General features: G+C 52.9%; 1 protein-coding gene across 2 annotated transcripts; it reads right to left on the bottom strand.

Moving 5' to 3' along the window:
- Positions 1-5,496: 5,496 nt before the first annotated feature.
- NR2F1 (nuclear receptor subfamily 2 group F member 1) lies at positions 5,497-15,997 on the bottom strand. Of its 2 annotated transcripts, XM_065901477.1 has the most exons (4): positions 15,869-15,997; positions 14,772-14,857; positions 11,700-12,227; positions 5,497-6,573 (listed from the first exon to the last, which is right to left on the bottom strand). In XM_065901477.1, the coding sequence occupies exons 2-4, from the start codon at positions 14,782-14,784 to the stop codon at positions 6,293-6,295; spliced, it is 822 nt and encodes a 273-aa protein (XP_065757549.1). In that variant the 5' UTR covers positions 14,785-14,857; positions 15,869-15,997; the 3' UTR covers positions 5,497-6,292. The 2 variants fall into 2 exon arrangements, with proteins under 2 accessions (XP_065757549.1, XP_065802925.1); XM_065946853.1 differs by lacking the exon at positions 15,869-15,997 and having other exon boundaries at positions 14,772-15,559.
- Between the last annotated feature and the right edge of the window lie 1,325 nt (positions 15,998-17,322).

Raw genomic sequence — 17,322 nt, 5'->3', positions numbered from 1 at the left:
TAGTGGAGACCTCTAAAATTGCTTATTTCTGATAATTTATACAAAAACTAGATCCTATTTAATCTTGAAAGAAGTTCATTTAAACAACGAAGAGCGATAAAGTAATAAGCGGAGTATTTATTATAGAAAATAAAATGAATTTCATCATTAAAAAAAAAAACACAACAGCAAGCTGAAGAAAGAAGAGAAACAAAAAGCTCAAACAAGCCCTGATTGCTACAGTCTAGAAATCTTTTAACTACGAGTACCAGCTTTACATGTGTCTGTGAGCCAAACATATAAACATCCACCTCTCTGCGTGTCAACAAGGAGAAAAGGCAAAATATTTTTCAGAGGATTTTCTGTCTCATTTAAGCTTGGAGTTTCAACAAGCCTATTACACTTTGAGAGAGAAAAGTAAAAAAGTTTCCTTCTTGGGGAAGGAAGTTTCTAAAAGCAGAGTAAAAGACCAGGCGAGATCCTAGGATCTTTTCTTTTCTTTTAATACCCAGAATCTCCAACAACCAAATGTAAGTTCAGGCTCCAGCTTCCACTGAGAAATCTTTTTCTCCTCCAGATCTGAAGACAAAAGGAGAGGAGGCCTGGTGGTGAGCGGGATATCTCTGTTAGTTGTCAGCGCAGGTCCATGGGTTAGGAATGCTAATGAGCCTCTTGGCCAGCTGAAGGCTCGGTTCTCTCTCGCACACCCTCACGCTCACACACACTCAGGCTCATGCATGCCGGCTGACAGGCACACAGACAGAGGCTCGTGCACGACCCTGTCTCTCTCCTTTTTCCTCTGAGCCTAGAGATCGATCGCTGACCCCACTGTTGGGCCAACGCTTTATTTATCTGGCTGTGCAATGATATTATCAGCCTTAAACGTTATATACAGCAAATGTCTTCCTAAATCAACACAATAGGATAGCTTGCAGAGACCAGCCTGGTCTGTCTTAAAGAAATTCCTGGCTATCTCTCTCTCTTCCTCCCTCCTCTGGGTTACAGACACCCCTTTCTCCTTTCCACCGTTACTACTAGGGCTCTTTGATACGTTGGGCTTGGGGATTTGATCTCTTTCTCTCAGCTTGGTTGGAGGAGGCCTCAGCCGGCTAGGAGATGGATAGACACATTATCCACCCATCACTGTGATCTCCTTCAGGGGTTGCCTTATCAGCTGGTTCCAACTGCCTGGACCCACTCTATTCCCATGATCCCGGATTGCTCAAAATTGGGGTAGACGAGAAGGCGAGGGGTGGTCAACCGAGTGTGCAACCTTGCACCGTGATGTTTTCTTTCCTCTCAATTACATTCATAAACCTATTTTCTGCATTGCCTGTTATTTCTTTGTGCTTCAAAATTGAAACCACGTGCAGCCTTCTTCCCTCAGCACACACAATAAGTGCACTGCTGCCCACCCCCCCGCACCTCCTCCCCCAGCCCATCACACAACTATTTACATCTTGGTTACTCACTCCGCGCTCCGGGGCCCCCGGAGAAGAAATTGGCCCCATGGGACTAGGTGAGGCTTTGAGTAAAGCATCTCTCAAATCCGGATCGTATCTCGTGTCTCGGGCCCCCCACTCCGGGAAAGAGGCTCGTGAGCTCCCCGGGTCGGCCTCCGCCCACCCCTGCCTCGCACAGGTGGTTGTGGCTGACTCTGGGACGAGCGAGCGGGGAGGACATCCAGGCAGAAAGGCAGCTGTGTCGTCTCCGGGCGGGCCCACCCGCCGGCCGCCGGGGTCAGCGGTGGCGGCGAGCGCGCCTTCCCCGGATCCTGGTCCACGCAGAAACCGGGTAGGAGCGGCCACTCCCCTGGGAGCCTTCCAGACCCAGGTCCTCCCAGGCAAAGGAATACCCCCCCACCCCCTAAATAAATAAATAAAGTCCAAAGGGGGGAGGGGGAGCTGGAAAATGGATTCGCTGACAAGGAGAGATAATAAATGAGGGGCGCTTTCAGATAGATATCTCAGACGTGAAATTGCGCCCAGCTGGTTGTGTAAGCAAACAAATAGTTTCATGTTAGGAACTCTCAACTTGGGGCTTGATGAATAGAACACGACAGAGGTAAATGGGTCTTTAACTCATTTAGGAATACAACTCTTTGGCTTTCCGAGCAAAAGGCCCAGTGACGCCACGGATCCCGAGCAGGCCCTCTAACAAGAGTTTTATTAGTTCCTCACTTGGGTTTCCCCGCAATCCCCTCCCCAACACTTCGTGGTTTCCCACTGCGGAGACGTTCAGGTGATGTGTTCTGAGGCATCGAGGAGCTTAGGAGGTGATGCTGCTGCTCTAGGAGATAGAAGGACTGCCTACCAGCGGAGGCGGAGGAGGAGGATTCAAAAAATAAATTAATTAAAAATCAACTTTTGCCTGTTTCAAGCAGACTAGCTCAGGTAGACTTGGGTGCAGGGAGACTGCAGATCCCCGGAGCTCCTGGCGCAGAGTTGGCCCGAGGAACTTCCAGGAGCGGACCGAACCCCTTTGCAGCCGACAGAGACCTGTGAAGCGGAACCTCCCGCGGGGCAGAGTTCCGAAGCCCTAGGTGGTCCTGGTGGGGTGGGCCCATACCCTCCCCAGGGCTTCCGGCCAGGCCCGGTCGCAGGTGGAGTTGTGCGTGTTGGGGGCAAAGGTCAGATTTTAACTCCCTTGGGCCCGTCCTTGTCCTTCCGCGGCGGATGGGGGCGCAGCCCCGGGGCCCTAGAGATTCCTGGAGGAGAGCCAGCCCCAAGACAGCCTTTTTTTGATGTTTTCAGCAAAGTTGGGTGGCTAAAGTAGCTTAAACCGACTTCAAAGGCCCTTCAGATTCTCAATCACCCAGCAAGTGTTTGGGTTAGAAAAGGGAACGCTTGGCTTTTAGATGTCACAGGTAATTTCCAGAAGGAAGTCACCTTGTGTGGGCCGCTCTCCACCTGTTAAGATGGCTTTTCTCTGGTCCTGGGGCGGGGAGGGGGGTGCTCTTGGTTCTACAACCCCCCCCCCCGCCCCCCAGTGAGACCAGCTCCGCTCGCCGCGCACCCCCAGCGGCCGGTCTGGCCTACACCTGCCCGCGGGCCTCACACCCGGGGCCCAGGGCTCCCCCTGGCGCCTTTTGCTTCAACGCGGCTCGCTGCTCAGGGGCCTCCAGGCGGCCACCCAAGGCAGAGACGCCCCCGGTCCAGGCGGCCTTCTGCCCAGCGGCTCCCAGGGTCTGAGGACGTCCAGGATCCAGGGCAGGGCCACCCCGGCCTTTCTTGGGCTGCTCCTCCGACCGGCCCTTACCTCCCCCCCACCCCGCCCCGCATCCCCTAACAACTCCCCGAAACCCCCGCCCCCGCCGGCCACTGGTCAGCTGGGCCAAGGCTGGGAGCAGAGACAAGGCTTCCTGGTCTTCGGAAGCCTCAACCGGTGGCTTAGATGCCTCCGTCTCAGTTCCTAAACCTTCCCTCACAGCGAGCAGATTCAAGCGGCCGGACCGCGCTCCCTGAGAGTTGAAAGCCTCAAGGGGTGGACTGCGCACCCCCTGTCCGTCTCTGCGGCGGTGGGGTGGGGTCGCCCACAGGGCCCCGGAGTCCCCAGGAGGCTCCATGTCTCTGGTTGAGATACAGAGACCTCTTAAGATGTCTCCGTGTGTCTAATGCAGGCAGGGACCACCCCAGTCACCCAGGAGACGGCAGATCGAAACCCCCTACCTGCAGCCCCCAGGCGGGGCTGCTTGAGGACCGAGCGGAGCCCCCGGAGCCTCCAGGTTCCTAGACCAAGCATGAGAGACCTCAGGAAGGCCAGCTTTTCTTCCTTTGCTGTGCTGGTCCTCTACCCACCCGCCCCGGCCCAGTTTGGGCCCAGGCTTATTTAGAAAGGTCACTGGGATCCCCCTGGCTGTAGGCAATGTTCCTGGCCCTGTCCAGCAAGAGCCAAGTTAGTACTGTCACCCCCGGGCCCCCTGGAACAAGTGCTTCCTACACCTGGACCTTGGTTTCCCGGACCAGTCCCACACTGGGTGCCTTGTACCTCCATATTGAAATTAATTGAAAAATATGTTTCTGACCTAGGAAAATGTTTATCTGTTTTCATCAGAGGGATCACACTGTAATGAATATATTTACATCTCATTTTAAGAAAGGCAGGGAAGATGGGCGAGAGCTTGGAGGCAGCTCAGCTCCCCTCCCCCGCCCCCAGCAGTGCCCCCAGGAAGGCCCCTGAGACTTCCTGGGAGGTGGTCCGCAGTTGAATATGAGTTCTTCCCACACCCCTCCTGCCTTGGGTGCCCAACCTGTAAACAATTCAGCCTAGGCCCCCAAAACATTGTCCCTGGGTGTGGTGCAAAGGATAAGGCCCAAAGCTGGATGGGACCTGCAGGAAGGCAGGAGGGGCCCAGTGGCCCAAGGGGGGCTTTCCACACCCCACACACCTCATCAGTCTAGCTGTCCTAGGGCTCAGGCCAGTCCACAGGTGGACCTGAAGGGGCTTCTTCACAGAACGTGGTGCCAGGCTGCACCGCACCCAGAATATTAAAACTTTAGGTGGACTGGAGCCACCTGGAGACTTCTAGACAGCGAAGTGAGAGCGAACTTTGCCACTGACTTCTGAAAGTATAGCTTTGGCCTCATCCATGGCTGTTTGGGGCTGGGGGAGAAGGTGAGGGGAGAAGCCAAAAGGTGTTATTTTAAAAGACCTGGCTTTATTAATAATTAAGAAAAAGCCCCCTTGGCTATGTGTATTCTTGCAATGCCAACTCGGATCCTATAAAACATTCATGCTCTGAAAGCTGTTACAGAGAGCACCCTCCCTCGCCCCCCAAGGAGAGGCCTCAGCAGGTTTCTGCCCTGAAAAGACCACTAGGACTCCAATGCAGCTTCTTGAAAAAATCATCTACTCCAGTCCAGCTCCCGGACCCCCAGGTTCCAGATCCACACATCTAAGTGCCACAGGGGGGCCCTTCCAGATGCCCGGTGGAGCTTGGAGGGCCCTCCAGGGAACCCCTGTCACAGGGTCTGGAGTGACGGGCAAAGCATAGCCAGCTCTTTAGCAAGCCATAGGGGGAGCAAAGCCAGGGCTCCCAGCTGAGACCCCACTTCTCTCTAGAGAAGAGCTAGGAAGAGGCTGACCCTGTAGTCACAGCCAAGCACAGAGGCATCTTTCCATCCTGAAACCCCTATGTCAAGGGCTCCATGCCTCTCCAGCCAGGCACGTTCCCACCCGCAGAGGCTGAAGGTGGCGACAGAGACTCGACCCTATGGGGACCAGGTCTGTCCCAGCCTCCCAGCCTGCTGGAAGCTGGCTGTCCACCACCTACAAGGTCACGATGGCTGCTGCCCGCACCCGCACCAAAGGCTGCTCTCCCTGCCCACTGTGTCCCACGCAGAGCCTGGTCTTCTACATTTACAATCCCAAAGCAGCTGCTTGGTTTTAGGAAATAAATCTAGCCAACTTGGTAATGGACCTTAAAGTCTTCCCCCCATTCTAATAATAATTGGAGTGGAAATTAATTGGAGGGTTCTCTTGCACTGATGACATCTGTCAAGCAACCAGACACGTGGGTTTTGCTAAATTCTTTTTATTTTTTGTTTAAATTTTCACTTCGATTTTAATTCTTGAAGAACAGCCTCGACAACATATATCGCACTCATTATAAGAAGCAAAGGGTTATATCAAAAATTATTAGTATAGAATCACAGGAAATCTGGTTTGGAACCAGAAAAAAATACAAAACAGATATAGATACATAGACACAGGACAATTTTTTTTATAATTATTTGGAAAATGTTATTTTCCCCTAATTCTTGTTTCTTTTTTTTATGTGCATACGATGTTTAAATTTTACAAAAAAATGAAAATAAAGACTAGTATTTTACAAAATGAATAACAATGTCTGTGTGTGTGTGGTGTGTGTCTGTGTGTGTCTGTTTCTACATAGGATTCGGTCCACTTCCATGGGTGTTGTTTTCTGTACAGTATATATCCACAACCGTCCACAATAAATCCTGGAAGGTCCATTGGTTTCCTTCTGTTTTATTAAAATTGTCATGGTCCTCTCTTCCCAAATTAGTTTTCTTTTCCTCACCAGACACCAGGGCCTGTTTTCTTTCCTTTCCAACGTGTTCCCGGATCTGATACTAGAAAGAGTCTCTCTCTTTTTTTTTCCTCCAGGTCTGCAGCTTCGGCTTGCCCGTCTGCGCGGTGGGCGGCTCCTGTCGCCCCCGGCCCTGCTCCCCCCTGCCCGGCCCCGCCGCACCCCGCCTCGGCCGCCTGGTGTCTCCGCGGCTCTGGAGTCCACGGCCCCCCGCGGGTGCTGTGAGTCTCTAGGGGCTGGGGGCAGGTGGGAAGCGCCCAAGGTCTAGGAGCACTGGATGGACATGTAAGGCCAGTTGAAGCTGCTCCCGGATAGTAGCATGTCGCGGATGAGAGTTTCGATGGGGGTTTTACCTACCAAACGGACGAAGAAGAGCTGCTCGATGACCGACGACGACACGGTGCGCAGCGAGGGCAGCCGCAGCAGCAGCTTGCCGAAGCGGCTGGGCTGGTTAGGGTACTGGCTCCTCACGTACTCCTCCAGCGCGCACTGCGACTTCTCTTGCAGGCTTTCGATGTGGGCCGCATCCGACAGGCCACACGCATCTGCCCGCGCGGCCGCCGCAAGGAGAGACCAGGGGAGGGGGCACACGGTTAGGTCACCACCAGCAAGGTCACAAGCAACGCGCCAGTCCACTTTTTTTTAAAATAAGGAGCAAAGGGGGAAAAAAAACAAATTGGAGGAAAAAGAAAAAAATCCTCCCCGTGGCTCCCTACTCCTTCTTCCCTATTTCCTCACCCCCCCCGGCCCCGCCCCCAAGACCAATAAAAATCTAAATCAAACCCCCACCGAGCTTAGGGGAGCTGGAGAGAGGCGCGCACACTTTGCAGACACACTCTCTAGTTCCTTTGTGTTTCCTCTTTCACCTTTGGGTTAAATAATGTACGATGCTGGAGCCATGTTTGCTATACGGAGCAACCTGGCCTCCGCCTGCAGGGGAGCATCTTTTCCACTGTGCTCATTAAAGGAAGGACTTCTGCCCCCTTTGCCCCGGATTTTAGGGGTGTCCAGGAGCCCTGAAGGAATATGCAGCCTGGAGGCGGCTCTAAAACACTTCTTTTGAGTCCCTCTCTCACACCCACACAACCCCCAGCAGGAGAACCTAGATTGTGCCGGGCACAGAGCATGGGAGGGGGTTAAGGAGTCAGAGGCTGGCAGTGCCTGCGATCAGATCAAGCCCAGGCTTTAGCAAGATAGGATTTGCGGTCCACTATCTATGCAAGCAAGAAGTCTGCAGCAAATCCTTAGTGAGGGTGAACACTTCTATCGGTGCCTTAGATCAAGTAATTGAAAACTGGTCACATCTCTGTACGCTGTATAATAATCAGAAGGAATATGGCTTAGTTACTCCAGGCTGCAGAAAGGAGACAACTTCAGCGATCAGACACAAAGCGGGGCTGGGGGCAGCAGCAGCTGCTGCTGCTTGCGAACTGGGAGGTGGGGGTCGAAGGAGGATTTGGGGAGACAGGCTTCCTGTCGCAGGACTGAGAGAAAAATGCATCTATATGCGAGAAAGCGTCTGAAAACCTGTGTGTTTAACCTCATGTCAACCAGGGGCTCTTCTTGGTCTACTAAAAATATTTCGAGACAGCAGCTTATACTGTATCAACTAACTAGAGGCAAGCCAGTGGAGGGGAAGGTGGAATCAGAGGAAGCAAAGGCTTCTTCTCCTGGTTCAAACACCCATGTTGTTTCTTGTATTAATAATAAATATTTTAAAAAACAGGAAGATCACAGAGGAACCCTTAGCCAGTCAGGAGGTTGACTAGAGATCAAAGGCGGAGTTTGCTAATATATAGATAGATCTGGGAAGAAATGCATGCATGGCGATGCCCGCCCCCCAAAGGACACCGTCTAATTGTGAAGGGGCAAGTGTAACCTAAAGAAGACACAGCAAATGATTCAAAGCGGAACCTGTGTCTGCTGAGTTTCTTGAGCTTTATGTCTCTATTTCAAGAACTGGCACTTGCAAAGCATTCTAACACCTTCATCTACAAGGCTATGGCCTTGAGCAAAAATACAAATAAAACTAGTGATAATTCAAGAACTTCTGAGGCAGGTCTCCTTTGACCCCGGATCCAGATTGGGTTCCTCTCAGATGTCTAATGACTCTAGCCAGCCATTCGGGTGCATCCACACTAGCCTGACTTGGGAAGTCAGGGAGATTTTATGGCTAGCAGGCTAGGGGCAGGAGCACTTTGGTGCTTCAGTGCTTGGAGAGGGGACCCTGAGGTCTGCCCTTGGCTCTGCAGGCTAACCTGATCCTGCTCTATGACCCCTGGGCAGACTCATATTTACATATATCTTGCTTCACAGGCTTTATCTGCCCCTTATGGCACAGGATCCCACTCAGCCTCAGAGAATGCAGCATGCAAGAGACTCACTGGCATCCCAGCAGATTTTTTTTTTGAAGACCCACATGTCATCTCTTCAGATCTGTAAAGTATGTATCTGATATTTACACTTAGGGCCCCCAGGGTGCAAGGTCACTACCTGTCCCCCAGCTAGGCAACTCCAAGGGAGTTAGAAAGGCGTTCCAGGGCCCTGCGTTGGCTTCCTTGTCAGAGTTCTTTCCTGCTTTGAAGGCAGGATACCTGTAGCTGGGCCCCTGCTGTAAAGTGCCAGCTGGCCAGCACTGTGGCCTCCTCCGGGGCAGGAGCCCTAGGCTGGGCCTGGCTTCCCACTCTAGATATTCATTCCTACTCCAGATATTTCTGCCACAGGATTCCCCCAACTGTGGAGTGACAAGTGTGAGCTCTCAGATCAAGTAGGTGGTTGTGGTAGCAAAACTAGGTGAGCAGGGGGTGAGATCCAGTATATATTTACACTCCATGAGTTATACCCCAGATAAGAAAAGGAGGCAGAATGTGCAAAATCCATGTCTCCCTTTTTATATGGGAGTGTCAATGTGGGAACCCTCGATATTTCTTCTACAGTGTATGGAAAAGAAATTATGTAAATAAATAACCATTACCGCTCAGGCCTTCCCAGCTTAGCCTTTGTAGTGCAGGGAATGTATTTCATGTTGTGCATTCAGAAGAGTTTAGTGTTCAGGAAATATAGATGTAATCAGCTGCCATAACTAGAAATCAAAGTTATTATTGTGCTGAAAATGGATTTATTGTATTTATGTTAACTAGATGGCTCCTTTCAGGGAAAGTCTCATTTATTTGAGAGAATATTTAGGTGTATGAATTAATGAATTTTTTTTAAAAAAAGTAAGTTCAGGTCATGACCTAGTCCTTGGATGCCTTCCAGAATATTAAGGATTAAACATACCATCCGGAGGCCAAATGTGAAAACCACCACAGGGAACCCCCGTGCCAGCTTCAAATACTTAGCCGGAGCAAACCTCGTTGGACAATATGTCTAAAACTGTCTTTTCCATCATTCAAAGTTTGCTTAAAAGTTGGATGACTTTGAGAAGGCTTCCCATGAATTCCCTTCTGGCTAGCAATCAAAACAAGTTTAGTCAAAAGTGGAAATGTGTTATATGGAGGAGGGAGGGGTGAATTACTACTGACAGCTCTATTTCCATTTTCAGATAGTCTTCTTGCAATTTTCCCAACAAAATAATGTCATTGTTCACTTCTTGGCCTCCCTTGCACCTTGAAGACTTGGTTTAAGAAATGGCTTTGGAAAAACTTTTTTTTTTTTTTTTTAAAGGAAGACTTTTCACAGGGACATTTTAGGATGGAAAGTTGAAAGAAAAGCATGAATAATTCCACAATCTTCCCTGCAGCCTGCACGGTCCTTGCCTCTCTCTGGGAAAGGGCAGGAGATCAGAAAAGTCAAAGGGGTTCAAAGAACCTTAGCGGGGGACAAGGAAAAGGGAGGGATACTTTGCTTGAGAAGACCTCTGTCCAGCTCCAAGTCACATTTCTGCTTCAAGACACCTCACTGGGTGAGATTTTAAAACCCCAGCTTCCCCGACACTGGCTTGCTTCCTGATTAATTTGGCTAAAGAGCTGGGTAGTGGAGAGCCAGCCAGGCCCTAGGCCTGCCAGAACTAAAGCAGCCGGGTCGCTACTTCCCAGGCTCTTTGTCACTTTTGAAAAACACGTTTCCATCAAGAAGACTTATTAAGATAAAATGCATTCAAACACCGAGGAGGCGATTCAATAAATCTTCCATTTGTTTTAAGGTTCTCACTTTATCCTCTTGCAAAGAATAACTCCCTCTCCCACTAGCAGACCTGCATTTGCACTGAAAGTAAAAGGGGGGCAGTCCAAGTCCACGGCTCGGGCCACCCTGCATACAAATGAGATGCTCTTGTCTAAATAAATTATCTGCTGTTCAGATCGATATTAATACTACATTTGCTACATTACAATATTGTGCAAATTTAAGAGTCATTTTAATACAATGTAAATACGATTCTTCACGCATGAAAGCCAGGAAATATTGATAGATTATACCACTGCTTACTGTTCAGCAAGGCCTTGGGAGAGGGGTTTTGCCATCCCTGCTCAAGAATGGTTCTAATTTGGCCTTTGGAGGTCCTGGCTCTAGGATAGATTTATTAAGATGGTTTATTTGTTCTCTGAATGGAGGAATTAAAAACAATAGCGCCAATAATGGTGGTAAAAACGGCAGCTAACTCGACTCACAGTGGGCAAGGCCAGAGACCCAGTCTGAGCAACTCTGTTCCCCACCAGCGTCCTTTCTGGCTTTGTTTATATTTCCCCCCATTACCTGCTGTCCTGGGTGTTTATATGTTTCCCTCTCGCAGGTTACAATAATAAAAGGGGGGCAGTGTTCTCAGAGGCTCAGACGAGAGCCTTCAAAGGCTACGCTAATGCACTTTCCTGGAAGTTAATTTGAACCATCTATCATAAGAGAAATTGTTAACATGCATGTTACCACTGCCTACATTTAATTTGATATTTTTAAGGCACTCTGTTAAATTTTCAGCGTTCGTGCGCTTCGCATGGGCTATGAGATTTATCTCCGGGGCGGGAATCCTCGCATACTTGCGGGTTCTCCGGCATTGCTTTTGTTTTTTATCTTTCTTGTTTAGATCGAATCCGTTTTTTACGACCCTCAATAACCTCAGCAACTGCAAACATGAATGGTTTCCGATAAGGGAAAATCAGGCAGCCATAAAGCGGGATTATTTATGATTTATTTGCGCGGATTCTTCTCTTGCCACCTCTCCGTGTGTGTGTCTCACTGTGTCAGGAAACAGCTAGGGAGCGTGCCACGCAGAGGAGAAAGCCACGTTCCCACGTTCCGTTCCTTCCCTCTTCTCCCCCAGAAACGCCGAGCTCCGGCACACACACATCGCACACACATGCACACCGCACACACGCGCGCAGCCAGACGGACCCACGGCACCGCCTCCCCGCTACCCCCCCCCCCGCAACCCGGCCAGACACGCGCCCGTAGCCGCCGCGGCCCCGCGCGGGACTCCAGGCCGCCGGACCGGGCCGGGCCGGGCCACCGAGCGGCCCGCAGCCGCGCCGACTCGCCTCCCGCACCGCCGCGCTCCCAAGATGGCAGCGGCGCCGCCGGCCGCTTCCCCCGCGAGGGCACCGCAGGGCCCGGGCCCGGCCCGGCCTCCCGCGGACCGACGAGGGCCCGGGCCGCCCCGAGAGCCGCGGCGCGGCGCGGGGCCGGCGGGCGGGCGCTCCCGGCGCCGGCCTGGCCCTCCCAGCGGCCGCAGCCTCACCTGACGTGAACAGCACGATGGCTTTGAGGCAGCTGTACTCGGCCGAGTCGACGTGCAGCGCCTTGAGCTTCTCCACCTGCTCCTGGAAGATGCGGATGTGGTCCATGAAGGCCACGACGCGGTCGGCGGACATGGGCGAGGCGTGCAGGCCGGCGGCGGCCAGCAGCGGCGCCACGTGCAGCGGCATGGAGCACTGGGCTGCGTTGAGCACGAACAGCTCGCTCCAGGTCAGGCGGAGCAGGGACACCTGGTCGGTGATCTGCAGATCCGGGAAGAAGGGGATGTTGCGGGCCCACTCGACGGCGCTGAAGAGCAGGCGCGCGGCCAGCTCGCAGATGTTCTCGATGCCCATGATGTTGTTGGGCTGCATGCACTGGCTGCCGTAACGCGACGTGGGGTAGGGCTCCGCGCGCAGCAGCAGCGAGATGTAGCCGGACAGGTAGCAGTGGCCGTTGAGGGGGTCCCCGTTGGTGAGTGCGTACTGGCCTGGATTGGGTTGAGTGGGAGGCATTCTTCCTCGCTGAACCGCTGACAAAAAGAAAGAGAGAAAAGAGGCAATGTGCATCCAGGGGGCTTGCGAACAGCCCGGGCCGCCCCGCAGCGCACCGACAAAGCGGAGGCTCGTCCCCGCGGCCCCCAGCGCCCGGAGCATCTTCCTTGGCGCTGGCCTTCACTCCCGGCCCACACCCGGAGGAAGACGGCGTGGGGGTGAAGCCCTCCAGCTCCGTGGCTCGGTCCGCCCGGCCATCTCGGGCGCTCCTGGCCACCCCAGACCCGGCCAGAACTAGGCCTGAATTAAGGGCTCCCCCCGCCCCCAGCCCAGCCTGACAGAGAAAGTGCACCCCAACCCCTCGACCACCACCAGGTCACACGTAGATTAATGACATCCCACTCACCCCTCCAGAAGGAACCCAGTCAGGGTAAAACAAAACAAAACAAAACAAAAAAACAGGCGAAACCAGAGAAAAGGTTGTGGTTCTAGGCACATGCCTAGCTGCCTCTTCATTTACAAGCAAGCAGGTTTTGTTCAAAATATTTCCATATTCTCTAAAAATGCTATGGGATTATCCTTAAAATAGAAGTTACATACCCTACTCACCACTTACAACTTTTGAATAGAAAACAAGTATCCTGCACTCCTCCCCTATCCCCTCCTCCCCCATCGCCCCACACAAAGTTCTCACTGTTAAAAGCAACAGAAAATTGGAAAAAAACAATCAAGAAAGAAGTTGAACTTACAGTAGCCAAACATTATGGAAAAAAGTGGAAAATATAATTAATGTCTGTCCTGTGAGGTGCCACAGCAACCTGCAGCCAGCTTTTGCCCAGTGAATGCACGAGCTTGCAACTGCAAAAACACTGGATTCATTAACCATCTGAATGCAAAACGTAAGCATGCTTTGAGTTCTTAAAGCTGACCAAAGTTTTTTTTTTTTTTTTTTTTTTTTTTATGTGTATGTTTTACTTCAACAGTGCCAGCGTTTTAAATTGCCATGTAAACAAAGACAACTTTAGGAAAAGTTAGGGCTACTGAACTCTCCCCCCACAAAAAATTAATATAGATATGTCCATGTACACGTAGCTTTATTACTTCAGGTTGTACACTATTTTCTTAAGTTTGCACTGATTCTCATTTTAATGCAAGCCTCAATGCAATTTAAGCTCTTAAAACATAACTGGCTAGAATACTTTTTTCTAATTATAGTTTTGAACTTGGCAGTTATTTTTCAATTAAATGAGAGTACAATTCAAAGTTTTTTTTTTTTTTTTCTTCAGATGCCTATAAAATCTCCCTGGAGCTAGAAATGAAGTCGTCATATTTGCCTGCTCTTTGAGATCTGAAGAAATTCAATTTCTTTTCTTGTGGCATATAAAATATAATTTTAAAGTCAATTACAAGAAGGAGTAATCTGCATTCTGCAAAATTGACTGGTTTGCTAATTTGACTATAAGACATCTTTAATGATTGTCAGGAGATAAACTTTAACTGTAAATGGCTAGATATATTTATAAGAAAAGTGCTGCATTTCTTGCCACATGAACATGAAGCATATCTAAATACAACATCAAAACTTGTGTTAAAAGAAACCAAAGCCATACAACACAGGGATTAAATGATGTTGAAGCTCATGCCAGCTGCAGTCTATGCATTATAGCCAAATCAGAAGGATCGGTAAATGCCGTTGTAAATTGTAATTTGTATGCAGTATTTAAACAGAGGGTGGAGTTTGATGAAGAAATAAAACGAGTATCATGCTTTAAAAAAAAAAAATGACACAACTATGAGAGCACGGTTCAGTCACAAACTTTCCTTTGAAAGTAGAGGGGTGAAAACAAGGCCACAGCTCTGGAGGAGGCGGCCCCAGCTCGGTGGAGAGGAGAGGGAACCAGTGAACAGGCCAGAAGCGCCCCCCCCCCCCTTCCCTCCTAATTAGACCTACAAGTGCAATAAATCTCACTCCTCTTTTTCCAAGCTAAGCTTCCAAAAGGATGATGCAGTCAGGGATCTATGGTTCAGAATCCTCCAGTCTCCTCCAGCCCTCCCCCATCTTAAATAAAGGGCAATGAAGACGTGGAGAGGAAAGGGGAATGAAAAAGAACAAAAACACACAAACCACAGAAACAGACTTTTCTGGGGGCAGTAAGCAGCCCTCCCCCAAGTTCATGCCAGCACAGCTCCGAGCATCCTCACGCACACGCGGGAAGGAGACACACACCGAGCACATCCAAGACAGAGGGAGGGGATTTTCCAGTACAGCTCACGATCCTAGGGGCACCATCCCGAGCAGGCAGCGGGCGGGGTGGAGAAGCCGGGGAGACGAGCGCAGGCCGGGAGGGGGAGACAGCGGCAGCGAGCTGGGGTAGGGGGTAGGGGGTGGGGTGGGGGAGACGCCGGGGGAGGAAGGCAGCGGGGACCGGGGGGGAGCTGGGACGGGCCGGGACCGCAGGAGCCCCAGCCCCAGACAGCAGCCACCCCCGCGAGAGAGGGAGGGAGAGAGAGAGAGAGAGAGAGAGAGAGGGCCGGGGAGGCGGGCGAAGCTCCGGGAGAAAACGCACGGAAGAAATATTCACCTTCCCGCCTCATGCCCACTTTGAGGCACTTCTTGAGGCGGCAGTACTGGCACTGGTTGCGGTGGTGCTGGTCGATGGGACAGTTCCTGTTGGCACGGCATGTGTAAGTTAAGTTCCTGCGGACGCTCCTCTTGAAGAAACTTTTGCAGCCCTCGCAGGTGAATTGGCCGTAGTGTTTGCCGCTCGACTTGTCCCCGCACACCACGCACTCGATGTGCTGCTGGCTCTGGCCCGAGCCGGGCGGGCCCTGGCCCTTGTCCCCTGCCGTGCCGGGGGTGGCAGGCGCTCCGGGCTGGCCCGGGGTCTGCGGCGTGTGCGGCGCGCCCGAGCCCGCCTGCTGCTGCTGCTGCTCGCCGGCGCCGCCGCCGCCGCCGCGGGCCGCCTGCGCTGCGGGGTTGGGGCCGCCGGGGTTGCCCCCGGCCACGTCGTCCTGCGGATCTCGCCAGCTGCTAACTACCATTGCCATATCTTTGGGCCCGGGGAGCGCTGGGGGGGAGCCGAGCTGCTCGCCGAGGGCCGCGGGGCGCGCGGGCGCGCTGGGAGGGGAAGGGGAAGGGGAAGGGGGAGGGGGCGGGGGCGGGGGGCCCGCCCGGCGCCCCGGGGTCGCGGGAGCCGAGCCCGAGCCGGGCACCGGCTGCTGCCTCCGCCGCCGCCGCCGCCGCCGCCGCCGCCGCTGCTACTGCCTCGGCCGCCCCGCTGCTGCTGCTGCGCGCCCGCCCGCCCTGCTGGCGTTTTGTTGTGGTTCCTGCTGTTTTCTTTCTCTCTTTTTGCAGCCCCCCCAGGCTCTCAGGCTCCCCCCCCAACACCCCTGCTCCCCTCGCCCGCTCCCCCCCGCGCTCCGATCTTGGGGGGGCCCGCTCTCCTTCCCCCCCCTCCCCACCCCCCCCCAGCGAGCAAGCTCCCTTCTCTCGCTTTTTTCTTCTTCCCCCAAGTTGCAAAATCAGAAATGGCACAGGCGGCAGCCGGGAGCGGCGCGGGGCGCAGCGCCGGGGGCGGCGGGCATGGGCCACGGCGCGCGCACACACTCACCCTCCGCCTTGCCCGCACCCCCGCGCACACACACACACGCACACACACTCGCACACACACTCGCTCACCCGCGCCGGGCGCCTGCCCGCCCGCCGGCCGGCCGGCCGCTCGGGCTACGCGCTGCGCGCCCGCAGAGCAGACATAGAGGAAGCCGGCGAGGGCGGCGGCGGCGGCGGCGGCGAGGGAGGAGGTCGCGGCCGCAGGCGCCTCTGGAGCCGCTGTCTCAGCTGCAGCGGCGAGCGCCGCTGGAGGAGCCGGGGCCCGGGCCGCAGTCCGAGCTGGAGCCGGGGCCGCAGTCGGAGCGCTAGCCGGGGATCGGGGCTGCCCGGGCCGCCGCCGCCGCCGCCGCCGCCGCCGCCGCTGTCCCGGCGGGAGCCCTCGCTGGGCTCGGGATTGAGGGGAGCGCGGTGAGCCCGAGCCGGGCGCGAGGCGAGGCGGCCGGCGGCGATCAGGGCGCGCTGGTGTCGGGCGGCCAGGTCCAGGGCCGGACGCAGCCAGCCATTCAGGAAGGCAGCGCTGGAGAGCGGGAGGCAGCCAACGAGGAGGATCACACACTTTGCTCTTTTTGTTGTACCGGTGGCGCCGGGCTCTCGCTGCCTTCTTCTTTCGGGAGGTGACGGAGGGGGAGAAAAACACGAGATAATTCACGCCGGCGACGAATTCACAGCGGAACAGAAAAAATCAAAATCAGAAGAAAAAGAATTGCGCAAAAAAAAAAAAAAAAAAAAAAAGCGAGAGAGACATCCAAAGTAGGTCGAATAAATAATCCTCTTCTTTTCCTCTTTCTTGCTCCTTCTTCTGCTTCTTCTGCTATAACACACAGAGCTAGTTAAAAAAACCCTGGAGATCGCCCAAAAATGTTCTTTTTTTAGTATTTTAAATAAGTGCTCTTCAGCCGGGAACCAACACCCTCCCTCCAAAAAAAAATCATATATGTATAAAATAACGATAAGAAGAATACGAAGGGGGTGCTTCCTCCTCCTCCTCTCTCTCTCCTTTTTTTTTTTTTTTTTAAAGTTTAGCCCTCACTCTTCTGCAGGAATGGAGTAAAAGAGACAAGGAGGAGGGAGAAAAAGGAGAGAATGAAGAATACGGGGGAAACAACTAATAGAATATGTAAGAAGAGAAAGGGGAGAGAAGAGAGAGAGAGATTGAGAGAGAGAGAGGCGGAGGAGAGAGAGAGGAGAGAGAGAGAGAGAGAGAAGAGAGAGAGACCCCAAAATTGAATGCGTTTAAACGGGAGGACTCGCAGAGCTGTGTTTCCGAAAGGGGGATCTGTGCGAATGTCTGTATATAGTGAACTTTGACACTACTATTGAAACTGACACGTTTCTATGGAGATCGCTGCCTTATATGGAGCTCGTGTCAAGGAGCCAAGAGAAGGGCTGCTGGCAACTGATAATCAAAGGCGACTGACTGGTCAGAGCCCTGAATCGGGGGGAGAGAAAATGGGAGGCTAAGGTTAGCCAAGCCTCCCGCACGCCATTGGTTGGAGAGCCCCTCCCCCCTCCTCTTTTTCTTT

The sequence above is a fragment of the Muntiacus reevesi genome, chromosome 1 (assembly GCF_963930625.1).
Source record: "Muntiacus reevesi chromosome 1, mMunRee1.1, whole genome shotgun sequence".
NCBI classification, from domain to species: domain Eukaryota; kingdom Metazoa; phylum Chordata; class Mammalia; order Artiodactyla; family Cervidae; genus Muntiacus; species Muntiacus reevesi.
Note: the sequence above shows the minus strand (reverse complement) of the source record. Positions and strands in the feature narration are given on the sequence as shown.